Source organism: Protomyctophum parallelum (assembly GCF_964188405.1).
Source record: "Protomyctophum parallelum genome assembly, chromosome: 14".
In the NCBI taxonomy this organism is placed as follows: Eukaryota; Metazoa; Chordata; class Actinopteri; order Myctophiformes; family Myctophidae; genus Protomyctophum; species Protomyctophum parallelum.
The window spans coordinates 38659248-38682588 of record NC_139709.1 but is presented as its reverse complement, the minus strand read 5'-3'; the positions used below and the strand labels follow the sequence as shown (position 1 = coordinate 38682588).

The following is a 23341-nucleotide window of genomic DNA, read 5'->3' as shown; positions in this document are numbered from 1 at the left end:
TCCTACAACACCATGAAAAAACTACACGTTCTTACTTCCGGGTCGTCCGGGTAAATATGTTTTCACGCACGCGCATTAAAGGATCCAGGGACTGTTGCCTTAGTTAATGCCTTTCGCCCCATGGTGGAGGCGGTGTGCAACTGATATCAATTGAAATGATGAGTAAGCATCTATGACAAAGGGCCATGAAAATATGGCCATGAAAAAAAGTGGTCCAAGTCGAACCACATGAGATTTTAATGTTAAAAGCTTAAACTTGAACAGATAATGTATTCACTGTAGCCTATTCATTGTTAATACAATATAGCAAACTTCTCTTAAATGAGTATGTACATGCAAATTAAAGGTAATTCTGTATAATTTGAGTAGCAAAGACTTAATAAAAAATATGAATAGTGATTCCCATTGACTCAATTTACCCCCAGACATTGGCTCATCTTACCCATAGCCACCATTTTAGATAACAATGACTAGAATAAGCTACAATTTCATTGCTAAATGATTCACATGGTTCATTGGCAAATCATCAACGTGTATGATATTACATTTTAGACCTAGGTACATTTTGCTTTGTATAACAGTCATTTTACATGATGTGTCAAAATGTTACTTAAAAAACAGTTTTTTGTGTAAAAGAATGTTTTCTACTTTACCCATGTGCTTCCCAACTTCACAGCCAGGTGTAAATGATGGATGCTTACTAGATTTAAGGTCACATGGCAACACAGTTTTCTAGTTTTCTAGATAAAGGGGGTGGTTCGACTTACCCGCTGGCTCATCTTACCCCGTTCTCCCCTACTTGTCCGTTGGACAAGTGACTCTTCGTTTCACTTTTTGAGTGGTGCAACCACTCCTACAACCAGGAATGTCCGGGTGTGTCAGTGTGTATCATGTATCCGTCATGAGCACGAGTGGTGTGCGCATGCGTGAAACCAGCAATGGCCAGCAATGTCCGTGTGGGGTAATGCTGCGTGCGTGCATTTATTAATACCAGTAGGGGGTGCCAGAAACAGAGAGAGGGGTAGTGCTGAGAGAGAGAGAGAGAGAGAGAGAGAGAGAGAGAGAGAGAGAGAGAGAGAGGAATTGCACCACTCGGTTCACACAGGTGATTTTTCTGTTACGCTCGATAGATAGATAGATAGATAGATAGATAGATAGATAGATAGATAGATAGATAGATAGATAGATAGATAGATAGATAGATAGATAGATAGATAGATAGATAGATAGATACCCTCTTCACCAATAGCTGATCTACAAGCTTTACAACTCTATACCCTTGATGTCATCTCCATCAAGCCTATGAAGGAATATCCCCAACCTTTAAAACACAACTATTATTATGATATTTCACTTTAAAAAAACTTTTGGTCATTGTATCGTCTACTCAGGCTGCACCGCCCCCTTCCTATAGGCTACAAACCCATTGTAACTGCAAACTCAATTTTAACCATGATATATTCATCGAAAATACCCATCCTGGGTTCTGGTGACTGATATTGTCCTAATACGTGGCGTGAGGGGGGCGTATTTTTTCATTTACTGTTTTGATAATTTTTTGATAATTATTTTAGATTGTTTTGTCTCCTCTGTCTCAAATGGGTGATTTAGAGGAATCTATAATGGTTCAAATGGAGTTTGAAGTTGCAATGGGAAATATTGTTGAAATATCTAAATATTGAATCGAGCAACTTAAAAACTGTCTGGGGTGTTCACATAAGCCTGAGTAGATGATAAAATGACCAAAAGTTTTTTTTAAAGTGAAATGTCCCTTTAAAATGGCTCAAAGTGTCCATTCAATTAATCTTAATATATTTCAAATTAGGACTTTTAGATAATTCTATTGTTTAGGTATTTGACTTTGGTATGTATGCAAAGCCAGCCCAGCACACAATAAATGTCCTTTTCACATGGGTTAAACGTATTACTAGCCTGGGTTCCAGCCTGATTCGCTGCGTTCTGTAGATTTGTTTTGTCAAAACCCCTAGTACTTTGTCAGCTCACACTGAAATTTGTCTTGCGACAAAAACAAAATTACATACAGTACAGTATATCCACAGCTCAGCGTACTCCTGGCCAAAATGATTAAGCCTCAAAGTTGACTGATGGACAACGGAACTCTTCCATTCCAGGGGGCGGCAGTGGCTCAGGCCTCAGGGGTATAGTGACCGGGTGGGAACCACAAGGATCCCAGTTTAAACCTGGGCTTGATTTTGGTCCGATTAGCTCACAGGACTTTGTTAAGCGATCTACTGTAGAATAGGCTATTTCTATGGAAAATCACTTCACTGCCAAACTACAACAGAAGTGTGTTGTGATTATTATATTTTAGGTATTTAATCAAATAACAGTGAAAACAGTGAGCAGAAACGCACACACATTCAATGTTTTCATTTAATTGTGTTTTATTTTGTATTCATAGAAAAATAGAATATTTCAGCAACAACAGGAGGTACAAATTTAAGGTTATTGTAGCAGGATCACCAAGTAAGGTTTCATTGACGTCTCTCTGACTGAATAGTGGTTCATTGTGCAAAAGTCACGGGCAGTCCTATATGCCTGGCAATGAGAGGCAGCAATATGCAAGCAACCCTGCAAACATCAAAAGGTTATTTATTCCCCTCAGCTGTTATGCAGGATATGGACATAATTTTCATGAATAATTGAATATGGACATGTGCAATTTCTTTAAGGGGAATAGACCATCAGCCAAATAACTGCAGACATACATGATTAGTTAATTTCAGGTGTGTGAATCTGCAGTTGAAAAAAACTGAAATAATAACTTAACTAGTAGCTTGTAGTACTGCAGCACTAACTGACAGCCAGTATTTACAGTATGTAGCTTTTACACACAGCTTGTACAAGCTGCTGACTGAATCTAAGGGCCGATTCATACTTCTATTTTAGAGCCGAATAAAAGTCGGTTCGACTCTGTAGAGCCTACAATGTGACGTCATTTGAGGTTCAGGGGGGCGGGTACCGTCCTAAAGTCGTCTCTTCGGTGCTACTGAAAATTTCTGACGAGCCGAAATCATTTCGCCGAAACAGCGGTAAAATAGGAGTATGAATCGGCCCTAAGACTGTTGTAACCATTTTAACGTGTTCCAGGCAGAAACAGAGGGACCAAAGAAAAATATATGTTTTTCTCTTGTCAATTATTTTCATTTTTTGGGAAGACAGGCTTAGCTAGGGGAGCCCTGCACAAACGCCAAATCAAATATGCAGACAACAAAATGTGATCTGCTGTGGCGAGCCCTGATGTGAATTAGGTAATCAAACTAATGACACCTAGCACTTAACGTATGTGCCATCATACACAGCAAACATCTACAAAAATCTAGTCAACCCTTTATTACATGCATTTAATCATGAATAGAATTATGAATCTGCGCTGTCCAAGTCCTGACAATGAATGAGGTAACATGTATGGTGTCTTCAACCCATTTAGACCTGGTGTAACCTTATGTTGTTATACCTTTCATGCCGGGAGGTACCTCTGTGTGCCCCTCTCTCTCTCTCTGAAGGTTTTCAGACAACCTTAGGTTTTTAGAATTGGCTCAGGTCAAAATGGGTTAAAAAGCAAAAATGTTATGTTGATACTGATTATATCACATTTATATTGAGCTCATTGCTTGTAGAATGCGTACCCCGGCCTAGAATCAAGAGAAGACGCATCAAGTACCCAAATCATCCAGTGGTTACATTGTTACAGGTTTACTGGTGGTTAGCGAGCCCCCATAGATTCATGACCACTGTCAAGTACCCAAATAAAATGGCTACTTTGCATTACAATAGGTTTAACTCTTTACCTGTCCTGAACGTCATCATACACAGTAATTAAAGCAACACAGCAGTATGGCTCCTGGTTCTGTGTTGTTCAGTTCTGTTTGCATGCAACAAGAATGCCTCTCCATCGAAGAAGATATTCGTCCAAAGCAAACTTTTCAACAGGTGGTCCGTGGACCACTGGCGATTCGTGGAGGTATTGCATGTGGTCCCTGACCATACATTTAGTAATGTAGGATTTGTTGATGTTTAACATACACCAGTGAATGACCTGGTGACCTATGATGACCGTATAGTCATTTACTGACAAGTTGGAGGTCAAGAAATTCAACAGAAAAAGGGAGTGAGAATCTCAAGAGGGGGAAGTACACCATATTGTCTGGTTGAGTCATTATTATTAGTAGTCAATGGTCAATTGGTCAGTTGGTTGAGAAACAGTGGGATGTTGTATACACATGGGATGCATAGTGATACAAAAGCACTAATCTTAGCCCATATCCCCACCCAACACAACTGTGGTCCCTAGGTTGATTCTAAGTCAGGGTTGTGGTCCCTTGTTCACAATCAGTTGATAACCTGTGCACTAGGCTATCAGCTGTTCTGTGCGCATTCGCACATGTATAGGTGTGTGCGCGTGTACGTGCGTGCATGTGATTACACCAATGCTTTCATGTTAACTCAAACCGAGGCAATATGCACATTTGTGTAAAAAAATATATAATCCACAGCACCATCACGGCTCAAATCTAATTTAAGATTTATAAGAAACGCTCTGACAATTGTGGATTGTATGGACATCGGTAAGAACTTTGTGCTAAGAGTTTGCGCTACAGTGGAATGCTCCTTCCTAGTCTGTGTGAAAGGAGGGGGAGGGAGGGACAATTAAGAGACAAGCAGCTGTCTTTGGGAAAGAGACAGGCAGACTGGCTGCCTAGTAATGCCATTCAATGAACACAGCTCAACAACGTATCAACATAATTGGAGCTATTAAGTTGCATTATTTTGACATCGGCACGATTTTGATTTAATAATTCTATTAAGAATCTGGCAATACCAATATGTGACCAATTTTATATTGTGCATCAGGTTTTTTTATATTTCTATTAATAATCTGCTGAACAATTATATTGTGTCTACCAAAAAATTAACTAAACGTTCTTTCCCCCTTTATGGGTCTTCATATGTGTATTTAGATTACCCATTTGACCAAAGCCTTTGCCACATACTTTACACGTAAAGGGCTTTTCCCCTGTATGTGTTCTCATGTGAGTATTTAGTTGACCCATGTGAACACAACCTTGGCCACACACTGAACACGTAAAGGGCTTTTCCCCTGTATGAGTCCTCATATGTTGTTTTAGATGACCCATGTGAACACAGCCTTTGCCACAAACTGCACAAGTAAAGGGTTTTTCCCCTGTATGAATCATCATGTGTGTCTTCAGATGTCCTGTTCGATTAAACATTTTATCACAAACTGTACAATTAAACAGCTTTTCCCCTGTATGAGTCATTGTGTGCCTGTTCAGATGTCCCCTCCGTTTAAAGACTTTCCCACAAAAGGTACAACTATAACTTTTCTTCTCTGTGTGACTCCTCATGGAGTGAGTTTCTTTTGATAATTCCAGGTCCTGGAACAGCTTGTTGCTCGAGATTTGTTGTGATTTCACATGTTGGGTATTGTGTGATATCAGTGTGTTTAAGCCCAACTGATCTTCCCTAGACTCCTCCCACTCATCACGGTCTTCAGTGTCAGATTCAGAACCGTGTGAAGAGAGGAGCTGGTCATCACTAATTGGTTGTGATGGTACCCAGTTCTTTACATAAGCTTGTGTTTTCATGTGTTCCGTTGAGGTGCTGGCTACAGGCTCTGTGTCTCTGTTTTCATCATAATTTTCACTTTTCACTGTTAGTAATGTCGATGTTGACCCATCAGCCTCCTCTAGTCTTTGAAGTAGCTCCTCCTGTACTTCTTTGATCCGTGGAGGCTCTGGTTCTTCCTGGACCTGCCTGGGGCTCCACTTCTGCATCTCAGGGGAAATCTTCTTTTTACACACAGGGAGGTGCAGGAAGACTAGGCAAAATATACGAGAAATGGCTTAACTATTATGCTATTATTATTATTAGTAGTAGTAGAGGATCAGAGTTACATAAGTAGTTAGTTATCCGTCATTATGGTTAGATTAACTTTGGGCCATTATTCCTATTTATATCGTGATGATTTGCTAGTCACCTTTACAATGAGGTACAACTTGTAAAGATTGTGTAATCGTGGAATGAGCCACACAGCTAAACGTGTGGGTCGTGCCTCCCAAAGAGTTGCCAATATCCCCCAACATCCTTCTGTTGGCACTCGCTTTAGGTTTGATCAAAGTGCCAGTGTGACTGGTACCTTTTGATGAATTGAACAATGTGGACCCTGTTGTAAACAAGTGTAATGCTTAATCGGGTCGTCCACTCACAGTTAACAATCTTTGTATTGAGTTTGTGCTTAAAATGTACTGTAAATTCTACAAACTGTTAATAAATATTTCAATCAATCAATCAAACCCGAGCATGGGTCCTGCAACTTTGCTGAGTTTATGTATGCTCCAAGCAGCAACACAGCCTCCATGGAAAGATGCCACCTTTGACCCTTCAGTATAAGGCCCATGGAATATGGCGATTGGGAGCTGCTGTTCCGTTACGCATGATGGCAGCATTTACTTGGTGTCAGACCTGGTACCATTTCCTAACATAAGACCAAGTTCTGTGAGACTGGTGAAGTCAAAGTAAGACAACACTCCAAGAAGAAGGAACCGTATGCTTTCTTCCAGACATTTACAGGCAAGATTTTCACAACGGTACCACAGACTGTCAATGTTGCAGGACCCCATTTCCGGGGGCCCTACCCACACGTTTAGCTGTATTGCTCATTCCATCATGAATACCAATTGGTATTATTGAAGGGGATAAACGACTCAATGCCGACTCAATGCCTGTTTTATATTTTGGCACACACAGCGCAAACAAGTAGTCTCACCAAAGGAGTTCAGACATGGAGGTGGTGATGTGAAGGAGTCTTCTGTGAATTCCACATTAGGAATCTTAAAGGGTAGAAAGCCTGGAAGAGAGGAACATTAATGGGCATTGCTCGTCGTCATTTATTTGATCAGAATTGAGAAATGAAAATAAACATAAGATGCAGGCATGGTTGTTGTGAGGGGGAGGTGGCAGAGTCGAGCGTGCATATCATTATATTCTGAATCAATGCCACAGAAAGCTGACCGCATCGACAATGCAAATTCTGAAAACCAAAATTAAAACTAGTTGTTACAGGTGTAAAGAAAAATACCAATTCCGCTGCCTCCCCCTGGCCAGCCAGGGCACCTGATGGGGGGGGGAAAGGAACTCGTTGTAATAACGTGTTCCTTCCACGTGCTATACGTCTGAAAAGAAGCTTGGACTCCTCATGCATAGAGGAAGCGTGAGGTCAGTCCGTTGCACTCCCCAGGTTGGCAGAGGGAGTGTAGCATTTTCCTGCAGTGCTGTGAGCACTTCCCCCAGGCATGGCCGCTGTGTCTGATCTGCTGGCACGGCACTAGGAGCTGTGTGTCCGGAGTCCGGAATGTGTGTGTGCGGTGTGTTAACGTGTACACACACAGGCATGCATGCGCGCGTTGTATTTAATGGAGAAATGTCTGTTTCAAGACGAGAAGTATTGTAAATACGGAAACGAACACGCCAGTCTGCTTGGCGCAGCAGACGTGAGTCTGTCTCGACTCCCTCTACTCAGCAATGGAAGAACAGGGAAACCATCGATTTAAAACAAACATATATTAGATATGCCTTCGCCACGTCGCAGAAATCAAACGCATATACGCAAATATAATGAGTGGTGACAAATATATTTTCAGCAGAGTTGAATTTTCTATATTATTGGAAGAGCAGTCTTGACCTTTCTCCACTCTACTGGTCTGTATTTTAAACTGTAGGATAAAACAGTAAACCCATTGCCTGTGTTTGGCAGCATTACACATCTCAGAGCACAGCCTGTCGGAAACCAAGAAGAAGATGAAGACATACCATAGTCCCGTGCTCTGTTAATTGCCTCGTTTAGTCTCTTTTGTTGTTGCATACACAGACCTAAAAGAGAAACAAAATGGGGGAAAAGGTTTGATTGTTCTGCATCAATCTATTTCCCTTTCTCTCAATAGGGCTGCTGCGATAATCACATTGTTCTTTGAGACACACAATCACACATAGGAGCATTTGGGGGCGTGGACGTGGATAAATCAGCCATTCCTTCTTGGTGTGAACACAACACAACTTACCATTGGAATTGCATTAGGGAACGTAGGGAACAGATTGTTACATTATTACTTGCGCAAGCAGAGCGTGCAAGTAATAGTTTTCATCCAGTGCTTCGATGCGTATGTCGCCGTTTGATGTGTATGTGCTGTGCCAGCGTATGACGTAATGACTACTTCTGCTTGATATGGCAGTGGTGTCAGATTACATACATGTATACATATAGGGGCATTACCTTTAATCCTCCTGACACTAAAACATATCGCCATTACGTCACCATCGAAAACCAATTACACCCTGGCATTGGGTCCTTTAATCCACATCTTTATTACGTCATCACTGAGAGCTACATGTAGTTGTACCATGCAGTTATACCCTGACGTCATATGCTGCTACGGTACATACGCATCAAACGGGGCATACGCAAAGTAACCACAGTATACCGCTAATCAACTTACAAATGACATGGAGGCATTTCTTTAATCCACCCGACACTGATCGACATATACGTCACCATCGAAAGCCGTCACTCATCCGTATTAATTACAACATTTTGTTTCATCAGATAGATGATTTATTTTTCTTTGAGAAACTAAAAAGGGATCCAGGGGACTTCGATAGAACTGTATTTCTTTTATAGATAGAAACTTTTACCATACTTCACAATACTACTTTTTTACCTCCAAAAACTAGGTACGTAGCAAATAGCTAACCTAATAATTCAATATTTCAAACGTTCTTTCACAGAGAAGCTGATATTTGACAGTTTGTAGTGGTCGACAGTACTTGCGCGCTACTTGCGCACTAGTAGGCCGTGCAACAAGCAAGTATGCACTCGACAGAGTGCAGTTCTAGTTATTACTATTATTACCAGTAAGACGCCCTGAGGGCGGTGCAACCAGTGCACACATCCGCCTGGGTGGCATGGGTATGATGGGGAGTCAGATCAACATATGGAATTAATTCTATACTGACCCTATATGGAGCGTGTCTTGAGTGTGGGGTCAGCTCCATATATGGAGATCTAAGGGTGGCAGTGGGGGCAGTGACTTGAGTGTACAGGGTTTGATGAGGGCCAGGCCTTCATTTCCGGGCCTGTTGAGAACTCTAGTTTTCGCCGGCTGCACTAATAACTTTGGGACGGGCCTGTCTAGAGTTTGAATGGACAGGTATCAGTCAAAAGGGAGACATCGAAGAGAAAGGACGGGTGGGGAGGATCAACATGCACTGGACAATAGGTCAGCTCCATATATGGAGATCTAAGGGTTTGAGGTTTGAAGTCCATGTAGTTGCTGGCCGGCTCCATATATGCAGATCTAGGTGATGATCTAGTCTTCTCCATGTATGGAATTCCAGGGTTTTATGAGGTCAGTGTTGTGATCTTCATATATGGAGACGGCAATATATGGAGTGTGTCACGAGGCGTGATGGACTGACTGCCATGCTGTATATGGTGGCATGACGTGGCGTGTCAATCATATATGAACTGGGGACCCCCCACCCTGACAAGCACTTGGAATTGTAGCAGTTGAGGCATTACATTTAGTTTAACTAGGTTCCATAGATAAATATTGTGAAAATAGCTTCAATTGTCACTTTAATGTACCCTTTACTCTCGACATTTAGCCGTTTGTTAATGTTTGAGCTCAAATTAATTTTAATAAATTGACATACCTGTGTGAGTGTGGTCATAAGCCATCCCAGTGTCTGGGTTTATGAACTGCTCTAACAACTTCACATTCTGTGGAATGAGGAATATGATTTTGGTTAAAAGTTTTATATCTGAACGTGAACGAAAAACATAAAATGTACACAAACTCATTGCACTTCAGGTATGGGATGATAATTGTGGAAAAAATAATAATCATGTTGAAGAGATTTAAATGTTAAATTATTAAATCGTTAAATTGTCTTTCATACACTGGACCGAGCCTGGAAACCAGGGTCTGGCCAGATTGGGTCTGTCATTCCTCAGTTTGAATTACATTTCACTCACCCCAGAGTTGTGGGTGACCAATCAGAGCATTTTTGTCTATGGTCACATTCTCACCAGAGAGCTTTGCTGCGATTAAAACGAATCCTGTTGCGCATTTTCAGAAAGTGCGCTTCGTTTGGCAGGTGTGAAGGCTCATTCGAATCCTAATGCGCAGCAAAGAACCGCATTTTACTCCGCCCAAAAACGGGGGTTTCGCTTCGCTTCCAATTGCACTTGACTACGATTCGGTGCAGGTGTGAATGCAATCCGCAGTAAATAAAGGAAATGAAGCAAACAATGTGGCGGGTGAGGAGCTGAAGACAGTTGGAGACGGAGAAAGCATATTTTACGCAGCGCAAAGATGTCCCGTTACTGTGGATAGACGTGGTCGAATGAAGAGACTGAAGCCCTGATCAAAATGAGGACGAGTACATTAATCAATTGCTTAAGAAAGAAGAACACTGCAGTGCAGTGTAATAGTATTATAGCCTACAGAATATTCTGTCTGTCTGTGCGTGCCGTAGCCCCATATGTGCCCTCTCCCTACGCTCATTCTGTAGCTCCGAGGTGAGGTCACACACTGGGCCCCTCCCACCGCGTTTCAGAAACGGCGCAAGTTTCCGCAAACATCGTTTCTTATCCTTACCAGAACATTAATCCAAAACGTGTAGGGCCGATGCAGGTTTACACTAATTCAAATTTAGGATCGGCCCAGAAAATCCAACTCGCCATTTGAACTGAGCCTTTACGTCCCGTCTTTTGTCAGTCGCTTCCATGTTTGAATCCTAAGTTTGAATTAGTGTAAACCTGCATCGGCCCTACACGTTTTGGATTAATGGTGTGGTAAGGATAAGAAACGATGTTTGCGGAAACTTGCGCCGTTTCTGAAACGCGGTGGGAGGGGCTCAGTGTGTGACCTCATCTCGGAGCTACAGAATGAGCGTAGGGAGAGGGCACATATGGCGCTATGCGTGCCGTAAACATGGAGTGCTGTCACTGTGTGGGGACTAGTGGGGATTGGAACTTTCATCTCAATAAACGTGTAAACATTTTGCGCTGCTGTCTGTTATATCAGTGCGCTCAGCGCTGTGCCTGCATGCCCAAAAGAACAGTGTGTGGCAGTGTGGCTGCGTGCGTATAGTGAGAGAGAGAGGGGGGGGTCCAGTCCCAGACGGCACGACACATGCACGTTATGAGTATAATTTTATCACAATAGATTTCACTGTGTTGTAGGCTAGGTTTATGAATGGAACACATTGATAAAGGTCCCCCTGCTGCGTTTCCAATTGCTACGGATGACAGTGTGAAGGCAAACCGCAGCAAATTAAATATGCAAGAATCCCAAAATCTCCGCCCATACGCATGAGTCTACCGAAGTATTAGGTGAGAATGTGACCTATATGAACTTGTCCAAAATATGGACGCCGGGGTTAATGTAACAATTGTGGCATCAAAGTATGATAAATAATAAATGAATTCCCCCTGAAGAAGGCTTGACGCCGAAATACGCCTGTGTACCAGAAGGACTTTGGAGTGCTGGATATTCTTTGTTTTCATATACATTCAATCTCGCTGAGCCTTGCACCCACGTGCAAGGCTGTTGTTGCTGTTGTTTGAATAGACTGAGTTGTGCTTGTTTTTACATTGATCAAATGAATGCCAGTAACATGGATTGCTATAATTGTGATATTAACAGACCTGATGGTGGATGATGATGCTTGGATCCCTGCAAATTGGACATGGGTTCTCGCAGATTTTGGCTCCCATCTAAACAAGATGAGAAGAAGTTAAGTAATAATACTTAACATGTAGTGTGTGCAGTGAGAATCCAAACCATTATTCTTGCTCTTGGGTGATGCAGTGGTAAAGTGCCTGTCCACCACTGTAAAGGCTGTGGGTTTGAATTCACCGTGGTGCATCCAGCAGTCCAGCTTTGTCGAGATTCTACAGTACTATAGTCTACTCTAGATACCAACATTACACAATTGGCCTGTGTTCCGTAGAAGGAAGCCCGGTGGGGAGTGATAATTGTCATTGTGTGTAATCCTACAGGCTGGGGCGGCATCTGTCAGCAGGGAGTTTTGGGCAGGAGTAGAACAAAGGCTTTTTTTGGTAATATGTTTTACTGTACTCTGTTGCTGCTTACATTCTGTCTAATAGACTATTTAATCAATCAATCTCGCGCTACGGCTCTCCTTCCGGTGGGGGCTCCTCACTTGTAGGTTAGTCAGTAGCATACAACAGCAATGACAACAAAGACATTTGTGTGGGGAGGAAGCAATTGGCAAAGAAAATAATATATATATATATATAAAAAGTATTCTTACAATGCAATACTTGCGTGTCAAATGTACGGGGAAGTCTCCTTCATGGTCTCTTTCATATCGCTCAATATATTCTACGTAAGAGAATGGGAGGGATCATTAATAAGGCAACGAGATTCAATGATTTAAGAGACTGACTGACAAAACAAACTGGTCAGGCTACTACTTGGCCTCACTCCCCGAACCCACCTCACCCCTGACCATTTGATAGGCTGGAATGGCTTAGGGTTGACGACAGAGTATTGCATCTTGCAATGGGTCTGGTCTACAAGATTCGCTACACCACCAAGATACCATGTCCAGAGCCGAAGAGTTATGATAATCCTCATGGGGGCCCCCCGCAGACCCCCCCCCCCGGTGGAAAAGATAAGTTTTTTTTTTTTTGCTGGTACTTTTATTTACAGATTGGTAATAAACACAGCGGTACGATTTCAGAACACATGATTCACTCATCTTGTTTCAACATTTCAGCATGCAATGTTCAACAGTAAAGAATTAAATTGTTTCAACATTTCCAATGATCAATAGTAAAGATTTAAATTGTTTCAGCATCTTGTTGCAGCATTTCAGCATGATCAATTATTCACGTACCATTCAGCACACGAGGAAAGTGTTTCTCCTTACAGCACAGCGGTCAATGAACTCGTTGGCTATGTCAGACACGTCCAATTTATTTACTAAATTCTTGTAACAGAGTATAGGTGATTGAGTCTCGCTTGCAGCATTGTGGATCGCAGATAGGTCTTAAGTCTCTTCAGCCCTGAAAATGATCTGTGTAGGACAGTGTCTTGACTGTCTTCAGAATCAATCCAGGCGGCTGGAGTAGGTGGTACGGTGTCAGGTTTCAGCTGCGACAGGCTGTCATCACTGGCGGCGAACAGTATCTCTCTCTTCTGGTTACTGCTGCAGGAATTATTGGCTCTTAAAAGAACCGTTGGACTCGGAGTAGCTGCTTCGGCGGTAGGTTTAAGTGGCGACAGGCTGGCATCACTGGCAAACTGTAGCTTTCTCTGGACGAAGCGACCCTTCTTAGCTGGTGTCGGTTTCATTGTGAATGAAAAGTAAGCAGGGCACTGTACTGTAGGCATATTTATACCTCCCTGGCTAGGTGAAAACAAAAGAAACCCGATTAGCATTTGAGTACTGGGTGGCCGCAGTGGCCGCACCCAACCCTTTTAACACCTCTGAACAGCCAGGCGGAGAGGATGTGTAAATATGTGTAAATAGTATGCTCTGACTGTGACAGAGTCACAGAGGGTCAATAATTCCCAGGAAATCTGTAATGTAAATATAAAATGTCCACGAAAATCTTCATGGGGGCCTAAAGGGGCCCTAGGATTCTTCATGGGGGCTGCAGCCCCGTGGCCCCCACAGACTCTACGCCGTTGCATGTAATGATGTAACTGTCTAAAAACGTCCTTAATGTCAACGAAGTCCACACTCACAACACCAGAGGGAGTTCAACAAACCACGTGCAACCCAGATTCGGCTCAAAGAAGGGATTAAATTAATTCCGCTCCTATGCCACTAAAATGTGGAACGCCCTACCAACAGTCATTAACACATGTGAATCCCTTGACTCCTTCAAAACCGCTCTCACAGAGCACCTACGGACAGCTGCAATTCGAAACTGGCCCCTGTAAATAAAGTCTGAGTCCCCCCCACACCCCCTTTTCCCTTTTTTACTTTCTTTATATGATGATTTCCTGTTTTTAATATATAAGTGTATATTTGTATGTCAATGTTCTGATGAATTGAAAATGGTGGACCCTGTTGTATACAAGTGTAATGCTTAATCATGGTGTCGTCCACACACAGTTTTTGTATATTTTTCGTTTAAATGTACCCATTCTGCATAGAGCATAATACTGTGAAATAAAAATGTCAATCAATCAATCAAGTAGCCTGCCCCAGCCTGTGTGATTTCTGGTCTAGAGGAGCGGATTCAAATTTGCCGGCAAAAACAGCCGGTGTCTTGCTCAGGGACACTTTGCAGAGGCCTAGAATTTAACCTTGGGACCGTGGCACCATTCTAACCATTCAGCAATGGCCATGTTTAGTCTAGGTGAGATAGCATGCGTCCCCTGGACGCAACGTTAGTTTCATGTTAATGTCTTGACGCGGGACGCATATGCCTACTTAAAAACATCTCGGAGAACAAAAGAGGCAGAATAAAAAGTCTGATGAATTCTGTGTACAAATGGAGATCTGTCAACCATAGCAACCAAACAGAATTACCGTAAACGTTGAAAGAAGAAAAGATAGATAATAAAACGTACCAATGTCCAGGTCATCTTCAGGTTCCTCTTTAATAGAAAAGGTCTCGACTGGTTCTGGAGAACTCATTTTCACCTGCAGACTTGATTCAACACACTGGTCTGGAATGAAGGGCTGGTTGTGACATGGGTTGTATCATAATTGAAGGCTAAATGTAAGGACAAAAATCAACCCACTGAAATTAGGAGGGTGAAAAAATTGGTTCACAGAGAAAGAGACACAGATCGAACTAAAGGATTACATTATAGCCACAAAATGTGTGCAACCATATTCTGTCAGTGACCCCCAAATTTAAATATGTATTTCCCATACCCCCATACAGCATTTGTGTTTCTAATTCTTATTGAATATAGCCAATCTATCGTTCACAATGTGTTCACACAGCTTGTAGATCACTATTTTCAAATAGGGCCGATCAGGTTAAAGAGTGATTAAACAGACTTTATGCATGACTTTTTGTCATTTTTGACACTTTTATGCCCCTCAAACCCCCTCAAGGGGACCCACTTTGAGAACTATATCATATTTGGAACGGCCTACATTTTAGGCCAGCTATCTGAGCGGCTATACAATAGAAGATTTGAATATTATGTTAACGGAAGACTATTATCACCGAGCAGATTATGTCAAATTCTGAGAGTAAAACAACAGTTACAGTCAGTGTGAACTAACTGCTAAGCTAACTAAGCTATCCTAAGTTCTGCAGTATACGCATATGTAGTAGGCTTAGGGTATAAATGAAGGAGAGTGAACACAAGTTACACAACCAAAGACAATCCACCTAATCAAAGAATAAAACAAGCAAATACCGAGTTGTCTTTACAGTCGACGCTGCCGCCTGTCAACATAGACAGAATTTGAAAGCATCAGGCTAAACTAAAAGGCAGCGTCTAGTGAGCTAATCTAGTGAGCTAATTTAAGACTTCCGGTGGACGATCTCTTCAAAATAAGAGTACCCTCTAGAGTATTGAAAAAAAGTTTAATTTGCACATTAAAACTACAAATGAAGCATTTAAATGATGCTATATGATGCTATAAGACACACATTATGTTTCTGTGTAAGAATAAGTAATTAAATCCTTATAATAATAATAATAAAGTTATCTAAATGGATAAATGCTATTCACTGGAGTGCATGGACTTTATAAAGTGGACACTGGACAAAAGACGGCTCCGCAAGGCAACTATCTGGACATACCCACGCGTTCGGGGAGATGTCCTATACCACACCCCACTCTCCGCTAAGCGGGAGAGGTGTAAAATTCACAGCAGCAGACCTTCTACTGGGGTCAAGGCTGACAAAAAGTACCGTTTCCGGACCCAGAATGGACACTGGACAAAAGACGGCTCCGCGAGGCAACTATCTGGACATACCCACGCGTTCGGGGAGATGTCCTGTACCACACCCCACTCTCCGCTAAGCGGGAGAGGTGTAAAATTCACAGCAGCAGACCTTCTACTGTGGTCAACGCTGAAAAAAGTACCGTTTCCGGACCCAGAATGGACACTGGACAAAGAGGCCTCCGCGAGGCAACTATCTGGACATACCCACACGTTCGGGGAGATGTCCTCTACCACACCACACTCTCCGCTAAGCGGGAGAGGTGTAAAATTCACAGCAGCAGACCTTCTACTGGGGTCAATTCTGACAAAAAGTACCGTTTCCGGACCCAGAATGGACACTGGACAAAGAGGCCTCCGCGAGGCAACTATCTGGACATACCCACACGTTCGGGGAGATGTCCTCTACCACACCACACTCTCCGCTAAGCGGGAGAGGTGTAAAATTCACAGCAGCAGACCTTCTACTGGGGTCAAGGCTGACAAAAAGTACCGTTTCCGGACCCAGAATGGACACTGGACAAAAGACGGCTCCGCGAGGCAACTATCTGGACATACCCACGCGTTCGGGGAGATGTCCTGTACCACACCCCACTCTCCGCTAAGCGGGAGAGGTGTAAAATTCACAGCAGCAGACCTTCTACTGGGGTCAATGCTGACAAAAAGTACCGTTTCCGGACCCAGAATGGACACTGGACAAAGAGGCCTCCGCGAGGCAACTATCTGGACATACCCACACGTTCGGGGAGATGTCCTCTACCACACCACACTCTCCGCTAAGCGGGAGAGGGGTAAAATTCACAGCAGCAGACCTTCTACTGGGGTCAAGGCTGACAAAAAGTACCGTTTCCGGACCCAGAATGGACACTGGACAAAAGACGGCTCCGCGAGGCAACTATCTGGACATACCCACGCGTTCGGGGAGATGTCCTGTACCACACCCCACTCTCCGCTAAGCGGGAGAGGTGTAAAATTCACAGCAGCAGACCTTCTACTGTGGTCAACGCTGAAAAAAGTACCGTTTCCGGACCCAGAATGGACACTGGACAAAGAGGCCTCCGCGAGGCAACTATCTGGACATACCCACACGTTCGGGGAGATGTCCTCTACCACACCACACTCTCCGCTAAGCGGGAGAGGTGTAAAATTCACAGCAGCAGACCTTCTACTGGGGTCAATGCTGACAAAAAGTACCGTTTCCGGACCCAGAATGGACACTGGACAAAGAGGCCTCCGCGAGGCAACTATCTGGACATACCCACACGTTCGGGGAGATGTCCTCTACCACACCACACTCTCCGCTAAGCGGGAGAGGTGTAAAATTCACAGCAGCAGACCTTCTACTGGGGTCAAGGCTGACAAAAAGTACCGTTTCCGGACCCAGAATGGACACTGGACAAAAGACGGCTCCGCGAGGCAACTATCTGGACATACCCACGCGTTCGGGGAGATGTCCTGTACCACACCCCACTCTCCGCTAAGCGGGAGAGGTGTAAAATTCACAGCAGCAGACCTTCTACTGTGGTCAACGCTGAAAAAAGTACCGTTTCCGGACCCAGAATGGACACTGGACAAAGAGGCCTCCGCGAGGCAACTATCTGGACATACCCACGCGTTCGGGGAGATGTCCTCTACCACACCACACTCTCCGCTAAGCGGGAGAGGTGTAAAATTCACAGCAGCAGACCTTCTACTGGGGTCAATGCTGACAAAAAGTACCGTTTCCGGACCCAGAATGGACACTGGACAAAGAGGCCTCCGCGAGGCAACTATCTGGACATACCCACGTGTTCGGGGAGATGTCCTCTACCACACCCCACTCTCCGCTAAGCGAGAGAGGTGTAAAATTCACAGCAGCAGACCTTCTACTGGGATCAACGCTCAAAAAAGTGCTGTGCCTTGGGGCATTGACATGAAATCACTTTCTCTACGCAAGCTAAGTCAGGTCAAGGAGTTACCTCTAGCTTTGGAATGGGTGTCACTTGTGTGCGTTGATTGCATCTGTCTGTGCATTTATGCATTTGTTTGTCCTGACGAAACTTGATTATTTCTCGACTGTTTATTTTCTCGTATGACACGACATAGAAACTACTTGTGACTACTGTCTTTGTGTGCTGTCGAGCGGATGTTCTTTGCATCAGCTCAAAGGTATAGCCTGCTGTGTCATTCGATTCATTTGTCCAGATATGCCATTTATGATCTTTAAGGATGTACAATGACGCATATGGTGGCCTGTCGAAAAATACACACATACTGGTCAAAGCATACTCATTTTGGTGGTACAGACAGGATAAATTGAACGTTTTTGGAATTTTTGTGCCAGCTCTTAACAGGAGAAGTAAGGTCTGTGGGCTGTTAATTACTTCATATGTTGATAAGCTCTTTTCCTGCTGACATGTTTCACATTGTTCAGATTGAGCAGGTAATATTTGTGCAATAGTGTCTAAGATGCCTTTTTGTGACACGTCAAGTGGCTGCACTATGAATTGTGACATGTTCTTTGTAGATGGTAAGGCCTTGTCACCACATTGAGTACAACTATACAGACTAAGACTTTTCAGGCAAAGCAGGTCATCTCCAAGGAAAGGAGACCGAAGTGTGTATTCTACAAAGCTGTTTAATATGGTGCATACTTCTGTCCTAGAACATTTCTGAGACACTAATGACACTGATGTGTTGGCTAGATTGAATTTCTCAAGTTTCCGTCTAAATGTTGAGTCCTGCGCTGCTGCTTCTTCAAGCCGTGTGTGACATTTTTTGATAGCAGATGTCTGTTGTAGAAATGTTAGAATTGGTAATGGTATAGCTTCACACATATTGTCATTTAGACTTTCATTGCATAAAACCACATCATCATCATCTTCTTCCAAATTGTCCTCCGTTATTGTTCTGTTAATTGCTTTCAACTGTCCAGGCACAGAATGTACAGATGTCTGTATGTTTTGCTTGAACAACTGTGTGGACACCACACATACTCAACCAAACTACTAGTTTGTGTATAAAATCTAATGGGTCATTGTGCATTCCTAAGGCCAAGTAAGATGCTATTCACTAGTTGTTGAGTGACACCACAGATTGTTTTGCAATCAAATGTGTGACCTGGATTTTGAAAAAACGCTTGAATGAGAGCTGCTAAATTCCCCGGCATAGATGACAACTGAACCATCGAAGTAGGTGTCAATGGTTTCAATTTATCTTGTACTACTTGTAGATGCAGTATACCCACGCGTTCGGGGAGATGTCCTGTACCACACCCCACTCTCCGCTAAGTGGGAGAGGTGTAAAATTCACGGCAGCAGACCTTCTACTGAGGTCAACGCTCAAAAAAGTGCTGTGCCTTGGGGCATTGACAATTATTTAATTAACGAATTAAATAACCTTATTTTATTCTGAAGGCAACCGGATGTCTTAAATTAGCTAGCTCTCAGACAGGAAGTTCTAAATTAGCTCATAAGACGGAGCCAAATATCTGTCTGAGAGTGGAGCCTGCCTGGCAAATGACATGGGGGGTCCTTTTTGTGGGCTTGGCCGAAAGTGGGCGTTACCAAAAGGTGGGCGTGGCCATGGCCGCCAGAAGTCTGTCAGATTTTGACATTTTTTGACAGCTTCAAATTAGTGTTAAACATAATATAACCCAATTGACTCCAGTCCTCTCTGTTTAATATATCTATAATGAAACTATATAAACTATGCATATACCATGAAGTGCTATGACTACTAGCTCTGGTCCATAGCTCTAATGCGTTTCATTTAGAGCTATGTTACTCTAAACTTCCCCGCTCGCATGAATGCAGACCAGCCTCTACTCTTTGGCGTAAATAAAAAGAACGTTTTTGCTACACATAAAAACAAAGGCGAGTTGTGTCATTAGAAAGCCTACTTTGGTAATTGGTTCTAGTTCTAGTGAACAGAAATAATAAATAAATAGACTTGGTAACCTAACTGTAGGGAGTGCAAACACATTAAAGAACCTGGGGGTTATCATCTATGAAAAGGCAACACAATGAGCAGAAAATAAAAATTAACCATGTAAATACAACAAATTGAGCAGAGCACTGCAGGGAGTTGAACCCCATTCCGGTAAACCAGAAGTACCACAACCAGTGCCTTGGTTTTTGTTTTGTTTTACGAGGTCCATTCGTTGAAATGTAAATTTTGCATTGCAACGGTAAAGTAATTTCACAATTGACATTGTAGGCAATAATTAATAACGGTATGGCACCAGGCCAAAGCCATGGGGATAGAGTATGTTTTGCACTCTGAGTGAGTGTGTGTGTGTGTGTGTGTGTCCGTCAGTTTGTTAACAGCTAATCTCCAGCACCATTAACCCGGTCGATGCCAAATTTTGCACACACACTCCCTGGATGCCAACGATGAACCTCTGTCCCAAATTTTCCAGAACGGCCTGTATAGCACCACACATTTTTGTATGCCCTCCGAGACTATGGACTATAGCCTTTCGCTTTTCCGCGATTTAACCTTTTTTCAAATCGTGAACAATGATGAAGAATCGCGCACTATAGCATGCCACTTAATGACCTTGGGGTCATCAAGGTCATTGATATTGATCAATAACCTTGAGCAGTATAAATGACCTTCAATAAGACTAGTAAATGACCTTGACCAGTATAAATGACCTTGACAAGTACAAATGACCTTGACCAGTATAAATGACCGTGACCAGTATATGACTGACCAGTATAAATTACCTTCATGAGACTAGTAAATGACCTTGACCAGTATAAATGACCTTCATAAGACTAGTAAATGATCTTCACCAGTATGAATTACCTTGACCAGTATGCGGTCCGTGACCATGGACTATAGCCTTTCGCTTTTCCTTGATTTTCACCTTTTTTTTAAATCCTCAACAATGATGAAGAATCGCACACAATAGCGCGCCGCTCAATGACCTGAGACCATGGACCAATGAACCATGTAAATATAACACATTGAGCAGGGCACTGCAGGGAGTTGAACCCCGTTCCGGTAAACCAGAAGTCCGACACCAGTGCCTTAGTTTTTGTGTTGTTGTTCATTTACAGGTCCAGGTGTGCATACGCATGTGCGCCTGTGCGTGTGTAGGTGCATTTGTGCATGTCTGTGCACGCTTCAATGACCACTGTTGGACCCCATGGGGATCAAGGACCTCAGGGAGCCACCCATAATTCACAACGGTCACAGCGAACTCTGTTGCATCACAACTGGTGGCCAACAGTCGTAACCAACACCGCCACCGACCCACAGGAGAATACCATCGCACAGTGGTATCAGACCAACCACAATCAGCCAGCCCTCAAACCAAACCCTTCGACCTAGAAGAACTCGAAACTGCAATGGGAAAGTTGAAACCCGGAAAAGCAGCAGGGATTGATGACATACTGGCAGAAATTATACAGCACCTGGAACCTAACGCAAAGACCTGGCTCGTAGGGATGCTGAATACATGCATGGCACAGAAAACCATCCCTTCTGTCTGGAGAACGGCCAAAGTGGTTGCAATCCCTAAACCTGGCAAAGACCCATCATCCCCAAAGAGCTACCGACCCATTTCCCTCCTCTGCATCACCTACAAGAGAGGCTGCTACTCCAACGCCTCATGCCACTCATAGACACCAAGCTGACTAAAGACCAAGCTGGTTTCCGTCCTGTCCGCTCCTGGAGCTGGACAGAGCTCAACCTCACCCAACACATTGAGGATGGGTTTGAGGGAAAACAAATAACTGGAGCAGCAACTGGAGGGCGAAGCAAGCACGCAGGCAGCTTGTGCCTGCCTGCGTGCCTGCCTGCCTTCCTCATGTGGAAGCTGCATAGTTGAGTTTGTGTGTGTGTTTCTTTTTCTGTCTTTCTTTCTTAGGACGAAGATCAAGGTAGACGCCGTTGGAAGGCTCAACACAAGCCGATGCCCCTAGAGATCCATCCCAAAGCTTCCCTCAGGGAGTCCAGCAAGCCAGCTAGCCAGCAAGCCCGCCCAGTCAGCCAACGCAGCCAGCCAGCTCCGCCAGTCAGCCAGTGTAGAAAGTCAGGCTGCCAAGCCAGCGCACATCAGCCCTTGCAGTCAACCATTGTAGCCATACCAGCCTTGCTCAGTCAGCTCAGCCAGGCCTCTCTCGAGGCCTGGCTCTCTGTCTGCCTGGCCTGGTCTGCCCCTCCCTGCCTTGCAGCAACAGAACCAGCCTTGCTGGCAAGCCAGCCAGCTCAGAATACGAGCTCAGCAAGCCAGCGCAGCTGGCAAGCACGCAGTTAGTCTAAACCAGTTTCAGACTGGCAGGCCAAGGCAGACAGACAGGAAGACCGAGGCGCCTAGGCAGGCAGACAGGCCAGGAAGGCAACAAAGTGCAGGCAGGGGGACTATCCGGCCTACGGCTGCGCTGCAAGGGTTGGAGCCTGGCCAGCTCCTGCTGGTCTAGACTGAGTGGCTGTGGCTGCACAGTAAGGCTGCGGTAACCTAGTCTGGGCTTGCTGCTGCACTGGCTTGCTCAGCTCGCATTCTGAGCTGGCTGGCTTTCCAGAAAGGCTGGTTCTGTTGCTGCAAGGCAGGGCAGGGCAGACCGGGCCAGGCAGACAGAGAGCCAGGCCTCAAGAGAGGCCTGGCTGAGCTTACTGAGCAAGGCTGGTATGGCTGCAATGGCTGACTGCAAGGGCTGATATGCTCTGGCTTGGCAGCCTGACTTTCTACACTGGCTGACTGGCGGAGCTGACTGGCTGCGTTGGCTGACTGGGCAGGCTTGCTGGCTAGCTGGCTTGCTGTGCTCCCTGAGGGAAGCTTTGGGATGGATCTCTAGGGGCATCGGCTAGTGTTGAGCCTTCCTATGGCGTCTACCTTGATCTCCGTCCTAAGAAAGAAAGACAGAAAAAGAAAGACACACACAAACCCAACTATGCAGCTTCCACCTGAGGAACCGAGACGCGAGAAAAGAACTGAGCGTCACTTGGGATGGTCACAAACTCTCCAACCATACCCACCCCATGTATCTTGGAGTTACACTGGACAGGACACTCTTCTTCAAAAAAACACCTGGAGAACACAAAAGCCACGGTCAACACCCACAATAACATCCTGTGAAAACTAGTGAACTCCCAAGTGGGGCGCAGACCCACAAACAATCCGTGCAACTGCCATGGCCCTGTCTTTCTCTACAGCAGAGTATTCCTGCTCAAGCTGGAGCCGATCACGTCACACCAAATTGGTCGACACAGCCCTAAATGACACCTGTCGCATCATCACGGGATGGGTCAAGAAAACACCTGTCCCGTCCGTGCCTTTATGCGCTAGCCGGCACCTCCCCCCGCACATCAGACGACTGTGTAACGCTCAAGATGAATGGAAAACACAGGAGATAGA

General features: G+C 44.1%; 1 protein-coding gene across 6 annotated transcripts; it reads right to left on the bottom strand.

The window, feature by feature from the left end:
* Nucleotides 1–2554: 2554 nt before the first annotated feature.
* Nucleotides 2555–15490, bottom strand: LOC310870314 (small ribosomal subunit protein mS40-like). 6 transcript variants are annotated; one of them, XM_083781487.1, is made up of 8 exons: nucleotides 15465–15490; nucleotides 14658–14803; nucleotides 12382–12452; nucleotides 11753–11821; nucleotides 9754–9820; nucleotides 7855–7914; nucleotides 6812–6892; nucleotides 2555–5863 (listed from the first exon to the last, which is right to left on the bottom strand). In XM_083781487.1, exons 2-8 carry the CDS (start codon nucleotides 14722–14724, stop codon nucleotides 4938–4940), a joined length of 1341 nt encoding a protein of 446 aa, XP_083637613.1. In that variant the 5' UTR covers nucleotides 14725–14803; nucleotides 15465–15490; the 3' UTR covers nucleotides 2555–4937. The 6 variants fall into 6 exon arrangements, with proteins under 6 accessions (XP_083637613.1, XP_083637614.1, XP_083637616.1 ...); XM_083781491.1 differs by having other exon boundaries at nucleotides 5596–5813; XM_083781488.1 differs by lacking the exon at nucleotides 7855–7914.
* Between the last annotated feature and the right edge of the window lie 7851 nt (nucleotides 15491–23341).

Excerpts from the sequence above, each read along its gene's own strand:
- LOC310870314 (XM_083781487.1), bottom strand. The coding sequence starts at position 14,724 with ATGAGTTCTCCAGAACCAGTCGAGACCTTTTCTATTAAAGAGGAACCT. Across the intron at positions 11,822-12,381 it reads TGACACGCAAGTATTGCATT|ATGGGAGCCAAAATCTGCGA; the intron begins GTAAGAATACTT and ends CATCTTGTTTAG. Across the intron at positions 9,821-11,752 it reads GCATCATCATCCACCATCAG|AATGTGAAGTTGTTAGAGCA; the intron begins GTCTGTTAATAT and ends CTCATTCCACAG.